The following is an 18280-nucleotide window of genomic DNA, read 5'->3' as shown; positions in this document are numbered from 1 at the left end:
TGGTTGTGATAGTGCTACTATTTGGGCGTTGAAGACTTGGAACTACTATCTGGAGAAGAGCTTCACACACCAAATTCCTTTCTAGTTATATTTAATGGGCTGATCCTTGGCAAGCATCGGAGGCCACAGGTACTAGAAGTATATAATTGAGGTGAATATTTAGAAAGTTTTTTAATTTTTTAATTTCTTTTTTATGTTCTCTCTAACCTTCAATGTTTTATTTCTTTTTTAGCATTTTGCTGCTACCATGAGAAAGTTACGGAGAGCTGGCAAAATTGGCGAGTTCGTAAGTGTATATGTCAATGAGAAGCAGGTAAATTATTTTAAAACTACCATTTTATCCATTTTATTCTTTCTCCTGGTATTGGCTGTGTTATTTCCCTTGAATGGGCGATTGTGAAATAATATGGAATCTTATATATTTTCATAGGAGGATATGTAATTCATGCATTTGATTTGATGTAAAATGATACAAAAGAAAAAATAATTGATGTAATGACCTGAGGAAATCACTAGTCAAGTTACTATTGGGGCTTCTCGTAATCACTTATTTACCCTAGATCCACCTGGTAAACACTTGGTGTGGGATTCAATACATACTCACACAACCCACACTCAAACAATCAAATTCAATCAAATCTTTCGTGTATCACATCTCCCCAGCTTAAATTCCCAATGTCCTTGTCACAGCCCATGTCATATTGCAGTGCCCCCAAGCCACATGGTGTTACCAGATTTGTTTTGATACCATTTTGTCATGCCCTGACCCATCACTAGCATGATATTTTCTACTTTGGTTGCATTGACCTCAACGTCTTTAAAATGCATCATACCAATTAAGGTTCAATGCCTGTATAAAGTGGTGAGGTCTATGTGACTAAAGCGGTTTCCTTGGGTTGTTATAGACAGCATCAAAGTTGACTTTACCGGCTAGGGTGGTGGGTAGGTACCACATGGGGACACATAGCCCTTAAGGGGGTGGATTGTGGTGACCCAAAAGTTCAAAAGACCTCTTAAGTGAGGTGAGGTGAGGGAGAATCAAATACCCGTAATAGATTTTATAAGGGTTATTTTATCATTATCATTAATAAGGGACATCCAAAACCTATACCTAATCAACCAAAATCACCAAACAAGTTTCTCCCAATCTAGGATTAAGTTATCCTTATCCTGGAAACAGAATAGCTAAAACTTCGAACCGGATAAGGGTAATACATGTCAACTCTGACCAACAACCATATTGGCAGCCTTAGAACTTGTTGGCAACCACTGCGCTGGCAACCAACAACTCTTGCAACAACCACTGAGAAAACCACCTTGGTACCACTGGAAACTATTGAGAGATCGAGGACAAGCCACCGGGATATCCGTCTAGCAACCTCCGTGACTGGAAAGCTACTAAGAACACGCTGAAAACAATAAAAAAACAACAAAAACAGATGCCAACTTCGAAAAACATCAAAAACAACTGAATCGGTGGAGGATGGTCAAAAACCACCACCAATCTTTCGAGAACAACAAAAACAGAGATCTACCAAGCTAGGTTGCATTCAGACCTGAATTTCAGGTCAAATCTATGTCTATATGTTGGATCCACAACACCAACAACAACAGCTAAAGCCACCAATGATGGCAATGAGACAACAAGCTGAGAACAACAACAACAACAACCAACAGCAACAATAACCAATCTGCTGAGAACAACCACCAACAACTACAATCACCAACAACAACCGCAACTACACCAAAAACCATCAACGCCCTTATGTGGCGTTTGGTACGGGGGAATCTACATTACTCCTGATATCCAGATTCCTAGGAATGTGATTCCTTGCAATCTGGATGCCTAAGAATGTAGCTATTCCTATGTTTGGTTTCATTGGGAATCTCTTAAGATTCCTAGGAATGTGAAATGATAATGTTTGGTTTATTCCCAGGAATTTTAAATGAATTATTTATTTTTTTCATTTTATCCTTAGATTTGAATGTAACTACCAAGTCCTTTAAGAAAAAAAAAAAAAAAAAATCTTCCTCTAAATAAATAATGAAAAAAAAAAATAAACTATTAATAATTTGTTGAGCAACACACACAACAACAAAAGTGAATACCTAGCAATAATGGAGGGTCCCCTTCAAAATTCTTTTTTTCCACACGTGAAACCTAAATAGAACTTTGTTAAAGAATATATCAACAGAGTTGTCTATCCTGTTTATGTTATTTTGGCGGGAAAAGATAAATATAAGGGAAAAGATATTGATGATTTGTTTTATATTTTATCTTAATTGCTAAAAGGGTTAAAATTGTCAATTTATTAAAAATGCAATTTCCTTTAAGTTTGGGAATCTAGATGGCCACTTGTTTCAAAGGGAATCCACATTCTTACTAAGAGGGGTTTAAAGAGGGAATCTAGATTTCCCTAGCATCTGATTCCCTGGCGTGATTTGCAACTAAACATGAGAATCTTTAAACATTTTTTAGAATCCTAAAACATTACCCCGTACCAAATGCCACATTAAAAAACAACTAACAAACTTAGATTTGAAGGTTGAGCAAGTATACAACCACTGACAACCATCGGCTCTGATACCATGTTAAAGACTAGGATAAAATAATGTAGAGAAGTAGATGCAAGAAAGAGAGAGGAACATGAGGGATTATGCGGTTTGACCAACAACCTACATCCATGGGATAAAGCCCTAGTAGCTACATGTTTACTGTATACTCAAGTTAACAATTACATTGAACCCTTAACAAGGTATATATAGAGACTAGAAGTTAGGGTTAGCCCAACATGGGCTTCCAACATAACTTGTCCTCTTGGGCCATTACATCAATATAAACCCAATACTTTTAACAATCTTGGTAGATATATTAATAACATTGGACAACATGGAAAATGTTTCATCACAACTCATGAAACAAAAGAGATGCTGCTCTGCATAATTACTTGGACACTGAGAAAGTAGTTGCTAATGCAATATGACTACAATTTATGATTGATTCTCTTGTCATAATCTAATTTTATATCACTTTGTTCACTTTGATTTCTGTCTTGATTGTCATTTTAATACTTGATTAGGTTACTTTTCTAACTGAGCGTGTGGCAATTATGTCTTTTGTTGCTTCCCTCTGCATCATTTTGTTTCTGCAATGTTTTTCCAGTATATAAAATCATAACTGCACAGCTGACTTTGAGGCAATTATGTCTTTTGTTGCTTCCCTCTGCATCATCTTGTTTCTGCAATTTTTTTTCAGTATATAAAATCATAACTGCACAGCTGACTTTGAGGGGAAACATGTTTTCAGTGCTGTGTTTACATTGCTTCTGATGGAGGTCGAGTTTGTCGTCCACTTGTCATTGCTGACAAGGGCATTTCGAGGATCAAAGAACATCATATGAAGGAGTTGTTGGTAAGGCTAATTTATGCCTTGTTTCCTTAATTAAGAGTTGTAATTTCAAAACTGATTTTATTTTTTGTTCTTTCAAGGCTGGAGTCCGTACGTTTGATAGTTTTTTACAAGACGGGTTGATTGAGTATCTTGATGTTAATGAGGAGAACAATGCTTTGGTTTGTTACATTCTAATAACTTGTTAATTCCTTTGATGCTATGTTGTCATTACTTGATTCAATTTCTCTTGTTGCATAATTATCTATTTCATAGATTGCTTTATACGAAGGAGAGGCTACAACAGAAACAACACATATTGAAATTGAGCCTTTCACCATCCTAGGTGTTTGTGCTGGGCTTATTCCATTTCCTCATCACAATCAGTCACCTAGAAATACTTATCAGGTTTTATATCACCTAGAGATTGCTATTTTGGATTCTAAATTTCAGTGATCAAAAATGTTTCACCCTTGTGTTCTGAAATTACTTATTTTTATCTTCATAGTGTGCAATGGGGAAGCAAGCTATGGGAAATATTGCATATAACCAGGCAAGTGGATTTATACTATGTTGTCAATTTTTTTTGTTTTGTGGCAGGAGCCCGATTGTTCTTTCTTTACCTTCCAGCATGTTTGTCATGAAGTTACAAAATATGCTTTCCTCTGTTCATACAGAAATTACTGATAGTTTTGTTGTTCTGTAGCTTCTTTTAATGCGTGTTGGATAAATTTAAATCATCAAGTATAATTCAATTGTTTGTATTAGCTGTATAATTTGTATGTATAACTTGGCTGAATTACAACTTCAATCTGAAACTTCCAAAACCACTTCATTAGGAGCCAAAAGAAAATGGTCAATGCGTTGAGACGTCACAATTATAAATTATTAATCAGATACTGTCTGTTCTATTATTTATTTTTGTAGTGTATTTGACATTTTATGGTGGATCTTGTCTATGTGGTCTTTTCCTTTTCAGTGATAAATTCCCTTTCCCATGGTCTTCTGTGGGTTCAAGTTCCACAAAATAAGAAGACTACCTTTTTGTTTGCATTTTTCTTTCCCCGTGTGAATAGATCATCCATAGTTGTTTATTATGGCAACTTTCATAATTTTGATCTGTATGACTAATACTGCCCAACTCTCTTGATTTGTAGTTACGTCGGATGGACACCCTACTATACCTGCTGGTGTATCCTCAACGACCTCTGTTGACAACAAAAACAATTGAGCTGGTTGGTATGCATTATTTGAAGTATTGCAGGCTATTTTTTGCTGTGAACTAATTACTGCTATTTTAGGTTGGATATGATAAGCTTGGAGCAGGGCAAAATGCCACTGTTGCTGTGATGAGCTATAGTGGCTATGACATAGAGGATGCAATTGTCATGAACAAGTCATCTTTAGATCGTGGATTTGGCCGTTGTATCGTTATGAAAAGGTATCAAATTCATCACCTATAGTGGTTTCGTTTTTTAATGATTGCACAATTTCTTGATAAGTAATAAGTTTTATTAGAAAAACAATTAGAATTCATCTAGTACACAGGAAGTATACTAGATGAACATGACAGCTAAGCCATTTGAACAAAGTTCTTAGGAAGTGCAATTCAGATATAGTATTTTTCCCCCACATCCTTCAAAGTTTCTTGCATTTCTTCCCCTCTAGATGCACTGCCAACAATTGGATATGGTTGGTATGCATTTCTTCCCCTCTATTGCAGGCTATTGTTTGTCATGAAGTATTGCAGGTTTCGTTATGACATAGATTATCTGTTAGTATTTATCCCAAAGATCCAACCCATAGAAAAAATCCCACTTTTGTTGGGACTTTAGGCTTCCAAATGCTTTTCCAAGGAAAATGCTTGACTCCAGCGGAGGCTAGAACTCTATTGTAAGTTTTAACCTTGAAATCCTTCAACTTGACTGGCTTGAACACAACTTATCCTCTTCATGACCTTGCACATCAATAGAATACAAAAGATCCAAGAACGATGAGAGTGACTCCAATTCCCAGTCCTGTGCTGCTTGTATGAAATTTATTTTCCAATGAACAGATCCATTGTGGAGATGCATATGATCCGTTACTAGTGCTTCCTTATCCTGCGTAATGTGACAACTCAGGAAAGGTGCCCTTCAAGCTAACAGTACCACACCAAGCATCAGACCAAAATTTTATTCTAGAACCATCACTGACCGCAAACTTGATAAATTGAGAGAACTGTGTCCACTCCCTCTGAATATATTTCCAAAGAATAACCCTATACAGCCCAGAAATAGCCTTAGTGCACCAACCTCCCCTCATAGGGTTGTACTTTAGATTCTACTACCTGCCTCCACAGCATGTTTTTATTTTTCCTACTTTGTGTTCATTGTACATGATGTAGTCTCTGTTTACTAAAATTATTCTTATAAAAAAGTCCTTGCATGTCTTCAATTGCCCAAGTAATTAAATAAGTATGGCTGCTTATCTTAGAGTTCTTTAACAGGTATAGTGCTGTGCTTCAAAAGTACGAAAATGACACACAGGACAGGATACTCAGGCCTGATAGAAAGGGCTATGGTGCAAAACATATGCGGGTAATACATATTAATAGTTGGTGCAGTATCACATGGTATAGATCTCAATTGTTCTGCATACTTATTTGGGACAGATGGTACTATATCTCATATTGTCGAAGTATATCTATTCCCACGAATTTAAAATCAATATGTAATAAAACTGCTTTAGACAATGTAAATAACTATTTATTGATAAGGGTTTTCTACCTATCACAAGTGAATAAGTTTTTTATTTTATTATTTTTTTATGAAGAACAAAAATTTATTAACCAAGGAACGAAAAGAGATAACCAGTACGCAGGAAGTGTACTAGCAGTATATCAGATTTACATGGAAGTACGTGAATCCAAAAATTATAGCAAACTAGAGAAGGAATGACCACTCATATAAAGGCAAACTAGAGAAGGAATGACCACTCATATAAAGTGCGCAAAAAAAAAAAAAACAAACCAGCTTCACTGACAGAATAGATCGTTCAGTGTCTTCAAATGTCTTGCCATAAGAAGTGAATTATGTATCAGATATGCACTCTAATCATTCCTAGCAATGTCCAGCTAAGTCACTCTTTAAACTGTTATGTGAAGCATCTCATAGTATAGACTTAGTACTTTTGTTTTTCTCTGGCTGTCATTTAAATTTGGAATGTGATTCAGAACTTTACTTGGGACAGCCTTCCAATTTGAGGATTAGGTTTTCAATGATCAATTAGATGGGGTAAAAGCTCAAGACATTTTATGGTTAAGAAGCCTAGTTTAAAGATTATGGAGGGTTTCAAGTTTGAATTGCACAAGTAATAATAATTAAAAAACGAAAAATAAATAAATAAATAAATTTTCTGTTCAGGAGCTGTCAACAGTAGCTACTAACAGAATTAGAAATGGTAAAATTGCTCCATTGTAAGTTTTCTCATGATCTGTGGAGTGAAGTCTTATGTATGGTAGTGGGTGATGCTGAATACAATTTTCTCTCTCCTTTTTGCATGGAGGAATTGGTTGGGGAAATTTTCTTCAAATGTTTGGAATATGGAGCTGGCTTGTCTTATGTGGTTAATTTGGAAGGAACATAATTCCTGAACGTTTGAAGCATTGAGAGACCTGTAGATCTATTGAAGTCTTTGCTAGCTGCGACTTTGTTTGAGTGGTCTCGTATTTGGGGTTTTACACGTTGTATTTCCATGTCTAATTTCCTTATTTTTGTTAGCTTTTCCCTTGATTTGTTTGTATTCGTTTCAAGTGCAGCGGGCTTACTATTGTAAACCCATTGTATTTTTCGTATCAATAAAATTTTATTACCTATTAAAAAAATGATCTTTTAGAGATTTTCTTTTGGGAATTACCTCAAATTCCTATTTTGACTCAGTTAACTATTTTGGTTCTTTTAGTGTGGAAGGAAAGTTTATTCATTGTTGAAGAAATATTGTGATATCACTTTTTGAAGAAGCTATTTGGTTTAAGAGTTGGAGCCTTATATATAGCCAACAATGTAAGTGGTTTGATGGCTTTGGGTCAAATAGTCCTCCCATGTGTGGGAAAGGAGAAGAATCTTAGAAGAATATAAGAGGGTTTTCTAGGAGAATAGTTTGGTAGTTCTTTTGAGGTTGAAGGATACCTTTGTTGTGAGTTGATGATTTGTCTACTTTTTTGGGTAAGAGACATTAGTCTATTGTGGTTTTGGGCTTTAGATTGTATGTTTGTGAGTATTGACAGTTTGTTTTGGGTTTAATGGGATTGAGTTGGTTTGTTTTTGTGGGAGGTTTCGAGAGTTTGTGAGATTCAAGCATGACTTGTGAGGAATTAATTGAGTATAGTTGTAATATATATTGTTGATACTAGATTTTGATTGGCATTGCCAGTGGATGTAACGTGGAATTGGCTAAACCATGTTAACTTCTTTCTTGTTTGTATCAACGTCTTTCTATTAGCATTGCTATCACAACAAACTGGTATCGGAGCATATTATCTAGTGTCAATTAAAGCAAATTAGTTGGGGAGAAGATTCTACAAGCTTACAATTGTTTTACAATTGGTTTGATTTAGGCATGTGCGAGTTTGGGGCTTCAGCTATGGACACTATGTCTATATGTTCAAGGAAAACTTGCTTGCGTTAAGGTGGAGATCTACTTATCAAAAAAAAAAAAAAGGTGGAGATCTGTTGGAATTGTCTAAAATTCCCATTTTGACTAATTTACCTATTTTTTATATTATTCTTATACTTATCAAAAACTAATTTACCTATTTTTGTTTTCCTGATGTGAAAGGAAAGTTTATTCCATTTCAAAGAAGTTGTTTTATATTTCTTGTTCACCAAGAAATAGTAGCTGGAGCCTTAAAATAACACGAGTGGGTTTCTTTGAAGAGTAGTTTGGCAGTTCTTTTGGGGTTGAAATATACTTTTGAGATGATAATTTGTCTCTTGTTTAAGTGGGAGAGCACAATTGGTTGTTTTAAGGTTTTGGGCTGTAAATTTGTGAGTAAGTGTTGAATGTTTATTTTGGTTGTAATGGGATTTGGGATAATTTGTGTTTGTGAGTGGATTTGAGTGTGTGTTTGTGTGTGTGTTTGGGAAGGTTATCAGTTTTGTTTGTGAGAGACAACAAGTGTTGTTTGTGAGGTTTTCATTGAGTGCAGTTATATAATCCATATCGTTCATAATGGATTTAAATTGATGTTTTCTATAGATGTAGGCAAGGAGTTGGTTGAAGAATGCTGAACCTTTCTTTTCGTTTGGATGTTTTGATTACTTGTTCTTACTAATACCTTTCTGCGAGCCTTGCAATGGCTATAATTGGTATCAAAGCATAGTGTCGAGGAAAAATACAACTCTCACCAAGTGCCTCAAGGATTCTCACCTAGAAGAATTTTAATGGAGTCTCATCATTAAATATAAAGCAAAAGCACTAAAGATTTTGATAATTTAGTTGTTCTCATATTAGCATTCAAGTCCAAAATTCCTGACATGCAGCAGTTGGAATTGAATCCAAAAATCCCCTTACCTATGAGGTAGTATTCCAAGAGTGGGGTCTTGAAGAGCTAGTTTATTCTTTCTTTTCTTTAAGCAACTTAGCCTTCCAAAACAGCTCTCCTTTTCACCAATTTTTACCTCAACTCCCATTCCAATCCAAAGCATCACAAACTCCATTAGCCGTCTGTTCTGCAACCACAAGATCCATTCTGTTTGATCCTCCTTGAATAGAGGATCTGATTTCATGTGGCAGCAGCAAGATGTACGTGTGGGAATGACAAGAACATGCTGTGCATCACAATCTTGAGGTTGCCAGCACATCTGGAACCTAATTCCTCCAGTAATTGATCCTTAAGTCAGTACTGCTGCCAAACTTCCATCAGCAATTGGCCTTGCTCAAACATCAACAAAGGTGTCTCCACTGGGAGCTTCATGAGGTCACAATCCATCGGTCAACGTGATGTGGAAACGGATGCTAGTGATGAGCAAACACAATTGACATGTTGACCATGAAGCCTGTATGCCGTGAAGACTGATGAGCATTACTATTATTATTATTATTATTATTATTATTGATTCCCCTTCCCCACTTGGGGCCAAAACTTGCTTATCAAAAATACTAATAATTATAAATTAATAATATTGGGCAAGTGTGGATTGCATTGTTATGGACATATGTGATTTGAATGGTTATAATTGCCATGGTTATGTATATTTTTATGGGTTTTGATGAATGGGATTTCCTGGTTTGTGGACATAATATTCAAAAAGTAAATTAACATTTGTTTGGATTTTAATTGAAATTTTGTTTGCAAATATCAATTGCTTCAACCAAACACAAACTTTATTTGAAAAGGAAACGATTCTAATAACAAAGAGAGACTCAAACTATACATATACAAGAACAAACTAAAGCTAGAAGCATAACCAAAAAAAGTTCAAATATGAAAGCAAACTACCCAATGTTGATCTTTTGAAATCTTTGCTAATTAGGACTTTGTTTGAGTGGTCTAGGATTTGGGGCTTTACACAATGTTTTTCCATATTTGATTTTCTACAATCTGTAATTTCCTCTTCTTGATTTGTTTGTAACTATTTCAAGTATATTTTGTTCACTATCGTGAACACGATGTACTTTTTTCGATAAAGCTTTTATTACCTATAAAAAAAAAAAAAAAATGAAAGCAAACTACCCAATTGAAAGTTAACCAAGATATCCCTGTTAATTTTTTTCCCATACTCTGAGAATGCTGAAAGTACATTTGGAAATTATTATGAGGTTTTATTTTTTATGGAAGCCAGATTGACTCTGCGAATCCCAAGGATCCCATTCTTCATCATTTTCCTTTTGTTCTCTGGTTATTTGTTTCTTTGAATTGCAAATGTTTCCTGTATATTCTTTAATTCTGATATGTTCTAACATGTGTAGATACTGGATGATGATGGGATTGCTTCACCAGGGGAAATTATTAGCCCACAAGATATCTATATAAATAAACAGTCCCCTGCTGTTACAAGGGGGACGAGAGTACCACCATCAGAATTACCAAATATGTTAGTTTCACTTTCTGGTGAAAATTCTTGATAGATTCCTTTAACAACAAGATTGCTTATGCTTGTTTTTAAATGCAGAGGATATAAGAGCAGTAAACAAACATTTAAGGGTCCTGAAGGGGAGTCTTGTGTAGTGGATCGAGTGGCTCTCTATAATGATAGGCATAATAATTTATCTATCAAATTCTTAATTCGCCATACTCGTAGGCCAGAGGTAAAGAATTTCTAATCTGGCCTCAGTTTATATGCTATACAAATCTTATATTTTAGGTTGACTTTCTTTCTTGTATTTCTTGCCCCCTCAGGTCGGTGACAAATTTAGTAGCAGACATGGGCAGAAAGGAGTTTGTGGCACCATTATCCAGCAGGAAGACTTCCCATTTTCTGAACGTGGCATTTGCCCTGATTTGATTATGAATCCTCATGGGTTTCCTAGGTAAATAAGTTAAAAGTTTGGAATAGTGGAAAACTTAACAAGCAAGTGACGCAAGAAGATTAGTACTGAATTTTCAGTACAGAAAGATTCTAGAGAGAGAGAGAGAGAGAGAGGAAGTAAAGAAAGAGAGGGAACTTAGACCTCAATCTAAACTCAAACATGAGATTCTAAAATTCACTATCAATCTATCTATCTTTACAATGCATGTACATGGATATTTATAGCTTGGGAGTTGGTTATTGTTGTTGTTGATGACATTGTCCATAACTAACTCACATTTATCACATGCTTGAGTACAATTGTAACATACTAATTACAAGCTAGATTTAATAAAGCACATGGTTTTTGCTTCTAAAAACTTTCTAAAATCTAACATGTGCATGTGCCACTAATTAATTTTCCCTCCAATTTTCTACAAACTTGGCACATGTGGACTCAACTGCAATAATCATATGGAACGTGAAATTCAGCCCTTATGCTTGACTGGCCTCGTGCCATGTCATAATCATCCATGTTTTGTGTTATAATCTATAGTTGCTAGCAGTGCAAGCACCCAAGATGTAACTTAATGTTTTGATATTCTGTTACCATCAGTCGAATGACAGTGGGGAAGATGATAGAGCTTCTTGGGGGTAAAGCTGGAGTTTCATGTGGTAGGTTTCATTATGGCAGTGCCTTTGGGGAACCAAGCGGTCATGCAGACACAGTTGAAGCTATGAGGTGCTTTCTGCATCTTTACTATGACATCTGATTATTATGCATTTTTCCATATTTCATTTTTTTTTACCATGCTTCCTTGCTCTGTGACAGTGAAATTCTTGTGAACAAAGGCTTTAGCTACAACGGCAAAGACTTTCTGTATTCAGGTTTAAATTTTTACATCTGAAATATGTACATATGGGAATTCTATTGCAACCGTTCATTTTAATTCTTCTTTGGGAGCTTTGTTATGTATTGTTTTCAATTTTTTGAAACCCTAGGGGTGAAAGGAAACTTATTTTCAATTTAAATTAGACAATGGATTTCTAGCATGTTTCTGGAAGTTACTATCATTAATATAAGTTGGATGTTCTCATAACAAAAATAATTAAATTGTGTCATTTCCTTTTTATCATTAGTGTCGCAAGTTTGGTGCATGGAATATGACCTTGGAATGGAATAACTATTTTGTGTACTTATGTTTGTGAACTAGACCTTGCTTGCATATGAAAGGAAACTTCCTAATACTTTTTGTCTTCTCCAGGTATCACAGGTTGCCCACTGCAAGCATATATTTTCATGGGTCCTATTTACTATCAAAAGTTAAAACATATGGTAAGATTCGAAGCCTCCTTTATTATGTTCCAGAGTCCAATCATGCTTATGAATCCTAGGTTCGAAATTTTATGTTGTTACCATTATTTGGTTTCTTGTGGGGTTGTTGGGGTTATTAACATGCATTGAATCATCCTTAAGTTGCTTGATGAACTGTTTAGTCACTACAGGAGGCTGATAAGCGGCTAAATTTGACCATATGTGCTCTTAATTTTGACTGGTGGATGAAATTAGAAGGCATGCGTATAACCCCTCACTGAGGGTAAAGGGGAATTGCCTTCAGGCTAAAGCTTTCTGTTTGAACACAAGTGTGATTCTCACTTGATCATGAAGCAGATACCTCACACCATTTACACTGGTATAGCTGAGTCTAAATCAGTGTATGTAAAACCTACAGTTTCCTATCTTGCTCTTCCCTCCTTGCCTCATCAGTGATTCTTTTAACCTTTTGAGGCTCTTGTTTTGACATTCCCTTGACGTGCCAACCTGAATAAATTGAGAGAGATCTTTTGGTGCATGGCCTGTCTATTTTTATGTCTGGTGATTCTGGTCAGCATTGTTTCTATGATTTGGATTAGTTGATATTCTTTTACTCATAGCATCTAGAATTTCTGTGACAGAAATGCCTTTATTAGTTGTAGTTTTAAATAATCCTAGTAATTTTTCTTTGATGTATCACACCTTTTCTTCCCTGTTACATTAAAGCATGTCATATTGATTTAGAACATTAGCTTGAAAATATTTATTTTTGATATTGATTTTTTTGATATCCATTATTTCATGACAAGTAGGTCCTAGATAAAATGCATGCTCGAGCTGATGGACCCCGTGTTCTGCTAACAAGACAGCCTACAGAGGGGAGAGCTCGCAATGGAGGTTCTTAATTTCTGGTTCTTAGATATTTTATCAGATGCAAATTTACCTTGCATAGTTCTAATTTCTGCTAACCTTTCATTTCCCAGGACTTCGTGTAGGAGAAATGGAACGTGATTGTTTGATAGCTTATGGTGCTAGTATGTTAATTTTTGAGCGCCTAATGATCTCTAGCGATCCTTTTGAGGTTCAGGTATCAACTCATGCCTATGCCACTCCTTGATAATTGTTTGCTGAGTATGTATTACAATGCTTGCTTGTAAGTCATTTAACAGGAAGACTAGTATATTAGCATCATTTCGTCTAACATATTGTGTTCAGCCAGAAGAATTAAAATATGATTTCTAAGCACTGTTTTCCTCAAAGCTCTCCCGTACAAGACTGCTGTCTGAAAAAATTCCAGCAGAGTTTCAGCTCTTTCTCCCGAAATTTTCTTGATTTCTGGAGTTGCAGCCCTTGTGTATAGGGTGGAAGTTGATCAAAAATCAGCTCTTCACCAGCCCATAAGATTCTGTATTAGCATCTGGTTGTCTATCCCTCTTATTCTTTCTTTTCTATTGTAATAGCTATATAAAGCTTCCTTCTTAAGGATGCCTCCTGGAACTGCAAGAACACATGACTGTTGATAGAGATCCGCTTCCAGAACAGATCTGGAACACCAGCTAAGTTTGCTTGCTGGAAAATATCCAGCTATGCACTTGGAACGAAACCCATTTTTACTGTAACTTGGGCATGTCTTTGAGACTTTCAAGGCTCCTCTAATAGTGCAATGCTGTTTGTCAAAGCCATTTTATTTTTCTCTTTGTCAAAGCCATTATCTAACTTCTAAAGGCTTATTTGGACCTTTTTAGGACTTCACTATTGCTGTTTCAAAAACTGTCAGTACAAGGGATACTAACCAACGAAAAGGCTTTTTGTGATTGTTGTGGATATCTTTGGAGAGATTTTTAATTATAACTTACAGTAATTTCCTTTAGCAACACTGTTGTGTGTAAGCAAAATGTTTATTGGTTTTTTTTTTCCTTAAGATTGTTGTGGTCCTTCAAGCTTCAACGTCATTCTTGTTATGCTAGACCTAGACCTACATGTAATTAAGAATTTGTCTCATACCAAAAATTTCTTTTTTGGAATTGATTTGTATATTTAGCTCTTTAAGTATGTGGCAACATCTGCTTTTTGGTGCAGGTCTGCAGAATATGTGGTTTGTTAGGATATTACAACCATCATCTGAAAACTGGAATCTGTTCATCTTGTAAAAAAAGGGACGGTATGTCCACTATGAAGCTTCCGTATGCATGCAAGCTCTTAATCCAGGTATGAATTGACATTGTATTGATTGGTTTATCCATAGCAGAGCTCTCATTTTATTCTGTTGATATTTTCTTTCATTAAGTTATATAACTTGGTTGAGATCTCATCTTTCTTGTTCGATTTGTTGGAGGTCTCTATACACAAGTTATTCTTTTATATCTTTTTTCCTGGTTTCACTACATAAACTTGGTGTTGGTACTTGTTGTCTGTGTATTATTTTCTCTGACAAAGAAGAATATTTTCTCTTTAGAGACTTTATCTTCCTTTTGACATGCATTAAGAGCTGTATAATGACCTATGCATTTTTTGTAACTCGTATACAGTTTGTCTGATTTCATTAGATTAAATTTGGATCTATGGCATGGTGTATTTTTAGCATCAAGATTTGCACGTGGTGTTTTGAAAACATTTAAATGTGGTGCTATATTCTTGTAAAAAAAAAAATGTATAAAATCGAAAACAACAAATTGAAAGAAGACAGTTACAAAAAAGAAAAGGCAAAAAATGTTTGCATTTCCACTGATCACTCTTGGATGAATATGTTTACTCCTGTCAGTCGTTGACAGATGTTTTTTGTTTAAATTCTCACCACTCAATGGCATGCTTTCAGGAACTCCAATCGATGAATATTGTTCCCCGCTTAAAGCTAGCCGAGGCATGAGTTGAAAGAGATTCTCTTTAGTTCCTAAAGATCATAAAAGGAGAGAAGGATTTGGTAATGGGTTTTGTATGCTGCACATATCCTTCTGGAGGCTACTGCTATCCAGCTAAGTTTTCATTGCAAAGTTCGATCAGGAACGTAAATACGAGCTACATGGAAGTCTTGTTAGAGGGATGCACAGCCGTTGAGCACACTTTTCACTCATCTAAGCCAACCATCATGCCATCTATCTATGACAAATAGAATTTTATAACGTAGAATGGGTTCACTCTTATTAGTAAATGTAATATATTTTTTTTTTCCATTAACATTTTTAACTTTTCTTCTTTCTGTGGGGAAAATTGTAGGAATGGATAGACTTTTTCATGGATGAGACTACAACGTTTGATTTGTTTCTATTGATCCATCTTTTGTGTGTGTGTGTTTTTTTTTTAATTATATATATTTTTTATTTACTTTATTGAAAAAATCAACAAAAGAAAGGTAAATTGAGGCAAAGGTGGCGACTTTATTTGTTTTGTAGGTATTTATTTACCAGTTATGTCTTTGTATCGACCTAAATGTTTTGTAGGTATTTATTTACCATTTATGTCTTTGTATCTACCTAATTTGTTTTGTAGGCATTTATTTACCAGGTAAATCAATGCAAAAGAACGTTTTCCACTCTCCATTTTCACAACTTTTCATAAAGTTAAAATAGCATTAGAAGTCCCCCAAGGAAGACTATGGACCAGTGACAGACTTGCCAATTCATAGAGTCTTGATTTTTTGGTAAACATATTGTGGATCATACATTTTAAGCCAACTCGGAATTTTTGGAATTATTGACTTAAAAACTAGGTTAAGGGTCATTATCATTATCAATATCAATTATCAATTATCAATTATCAATTATAGATAAGTTCCACAAAAATGGCGAAACATATAATTCAGCTGTATGACCAAAACTAAAGATTTCAACAAATGTGATTCATACGAAGGAAAAATAAAAGGATTGATTCATTAGGAAAAAAAAAATATTTTGAAATAGACTCATTACCAATTTAAAAAGAAATACGTAAACCTAGAGTAATTTACTCTGACATCAAGTATTGTAAATTCAAATTATTCAATATATATGAAAAATTCAATGATAATTGCGCTTTGAATTTGCAAAAGAACCACTATATATATATATTTTTCCTGATGAATTTGTGATATTCTTTGGTTAGTATTCTATTTCAGATAAACTGTAGTTGAGCTCTATCCCATCAATATCGATAGGCCCTCACTAATTTTTGTTTAAAACATTTCTTAGATTTATTAAGGGTTCTTGTACAAGGAAATTATGTAAAATACATATAGTTTTCCACCAACGTACGCATGTGATGCTATTCATTCACTTTCTAAGTACGATTAAATATGTAAGTTTTTTATATATAATAATAATAATAATAATAATAATAATAGAAAAAAGAAAAGAAAAGAAAAGATGCACACACAAAGGAGAGGGGATAGAGCAGTTATAACACAAATGCATACGAAAAAGTTTAATTTAACCGTTTTGTATCGGTTAAGTAATATGACAAATATGGAAAAATGGTTGAGGCCTTGTGAATTTTGATAAGATAACACCTTATTATAATTTATGTTTATAATTATTCTATTGAATATATTAAGCTAAAGAGGTTAAATAATTTTTGATATTGTAATGCTTTTCTTTTTCATTCTCTTTTATTGCCAACTTGAAGTTAGAGAGTTGGGGAGGTTAAGGAAGGAAGAAGCAAAATTTACCCTTCTTTTCTTAGGTTATTTTTTTATTAGGGATCAAATTAAAAGAAAAATCAATATAATAATTGAAAAGTGGAAGATATGGGGCATGCCATGTACACAAAAATGTTACAAGTATGTCAATATTAAATTTTATTAAAAATATTATTGAGAGAGTCTCAGAGTTATTAATTACAAAATTAAAAAAAAAAAAAAAAAGTTACAATCTTTCTAAGTACGTCTTTTGTACACATTTCATATTTGTATGATATTATAAAAAATTTATTTGAATACTATTTTCTGAGTACATTTCTTGCGGACGCTTCTTATTTATATTTTGCTCAATTATCAAATACTAGAAATGGAAAAAATTAATATGTGTGACAATATACACAGAAGTGTTTATGCATGTAGGTATGCATTTTAAGCAAAATGTACTACCAGAAGTTTTATTTAACCCAATGCTAGCTTCACCTTAAATCTATTTTATTGTAAATAGGAGTTATCATTTGAATTAGAGTAAACTGTGTTCAAGAAAAGTATCAGAGTTAATTAACCACAATATTCTTTTAAATTCATTTTAAATAATTCTTGATCGCTTTACCACTTTTATAAGAAAATAAAGTTTCATAGTCAAGATGTCACAAAATGCAGCACTAAAATAAGGAGCCAACCTTTATTGAAATAAAATACAATGTTACACTTGAGTTTGACATTTCATAATTTTTGATAGCTTAGAAATTATAAAATTAAAAAAAAAAAAAAAGAAACCAAACTTTTGCCTCATCAATAAAAAGTGAGTGATTTTGACACCTTTGAGAATCAGATTTATTTATTTTATTAAAATGAACTTAAAATTAAATCTCAAAAGTCACAACAATAAAGACCGACAAGTCGACAACTCATGCCTACAAATCTAGACAACTACATATGGACTTTAAATGGCGCAAAGGAGATAAAACCATAGTCCCACGTGGGAAACCATGTGTACAAGGTCCCACACAAATTAATGTACCTTATTTTTAAAGACACAAACCTAAATACATCGGCAGTTTTGAGAAAAGTACATTCTTTTTTTTGTGTATGTGTAATGTGTTGTGTAATTGTGGTTGTGTTCTTTGTCTGTCCACAATCTTGACAGTGAAACCATGTCGGTTGCCCTTATGTTTTCTAGGCGTGCAGAAGATTTGTCTTTTGGTATAATTCACTTGGGAAATGATGCCAAATGTGATTTGGGACAAAAATACTTTTTAGTATTTCAGTTCTTCCTTATTATTTTACGAGATTTGACGGGTATGAAAATCTCAATGAATTATGAAGAAGAGTTGAAATTGCAATTTTTTTTTTTTTTTTGGCCAATACTAAATATATCTAATGCCAACTGCCACACCATGTAATTGACGCCACATAATTTGAGTACCAAACACATTTATGTTCGTTCACATGTTTTCCTAGTGTTTTTTTTTAGTTCT

The 18280-nt window shown here is 34.3% G+C and overlaps 1 protein-coding gene across 3 annotated transcripts in view; it reads left to right on the top strand.

The window, feature by feature from the left end:
• The window catches only part of LOC115988454 (DNA-directed RNA polymerase III subunit 2), a 43547-nt gene extending 28090 nt beyond the window's left edge, over positions 1-15457 (top strand). For 2 of the 3 annotated variants that reach the window (XM_031112027.1, XM_031112028.1), the window contains 19 exons: positions 13-129; positions 233-313; positions 3308-3412; positions 3490-3570; positions 3665-3796; positions 3897-3941; positions 4546-4623; positions 4690-4829; positions 5877-5967; positions 10340-10464; positions 10543-10678; positions 10770-10900; positions 11495-11620; positions 11711-11766; positions 12144-12214; positions 13006-13090; positions 13177-13280; positions 14273-14401; positions 15009-15457. In XM_031112027.1, the coding sequence (XP_030967887.1) occupies positions 13-129; positions 233-313; positions 3308-3412; positions 3490-3570; positions 3665-3796; positions 3897-3941; positions 4546-4623; positions 4690-4829; positions 5877-5967; positions 10340-10464; positions 10543-10678; positions 10770-10900; positions 11495-11620; positions 11711-11766; positions 12144-12214; positions 13006-13090; positions 13177-13280; positions 14273-14401; positions 15009-15059 (1884 nt within the window). In that variant the 3' untranslated portion in view covers positions 15060-15457. Of the gene's footprint in view, positions 1-12; positions 130-232; positions 314-3307; positions 3413-3489; positions 3571-3664; positions 3797-3896; positions 3942-4545; positions 4624-4689; positions 4830-5876; positions 5968-10339; positions 10465-10542; positions 10679-10769; positions 10901-11494; positions 11621-11710; positions 11767-12143; positions 12215-13005; positions 13091-13176; positions 13281-14272; positions 14402-15008 lie in introns of those variants that run through there. The other variant, XR_004091523.1, reaches the window with a different exon arrangement.
• The last annotated feature ends 2823 nt before the right edge of the window (positions 15458-18280 follow it).

This window comes from Quercus lobata, chromosome 5 (assembly GCF_001633185.2).
Source record: "Quercus lobata isolate SW786 chromosome 5, ValleyOak3.0 Primary Assembly, whole genome shotgun sequence".
Taxonomy (NCBI): Eukaryota; Viridiplantae; Streptophyta; class Magnoliopsida; order Fagales; family Fagaceae; genus Quercus; species Quercus lobata.
This window is presented reverse-complemented; position numbering and strand designations above follow the sequence as displayed.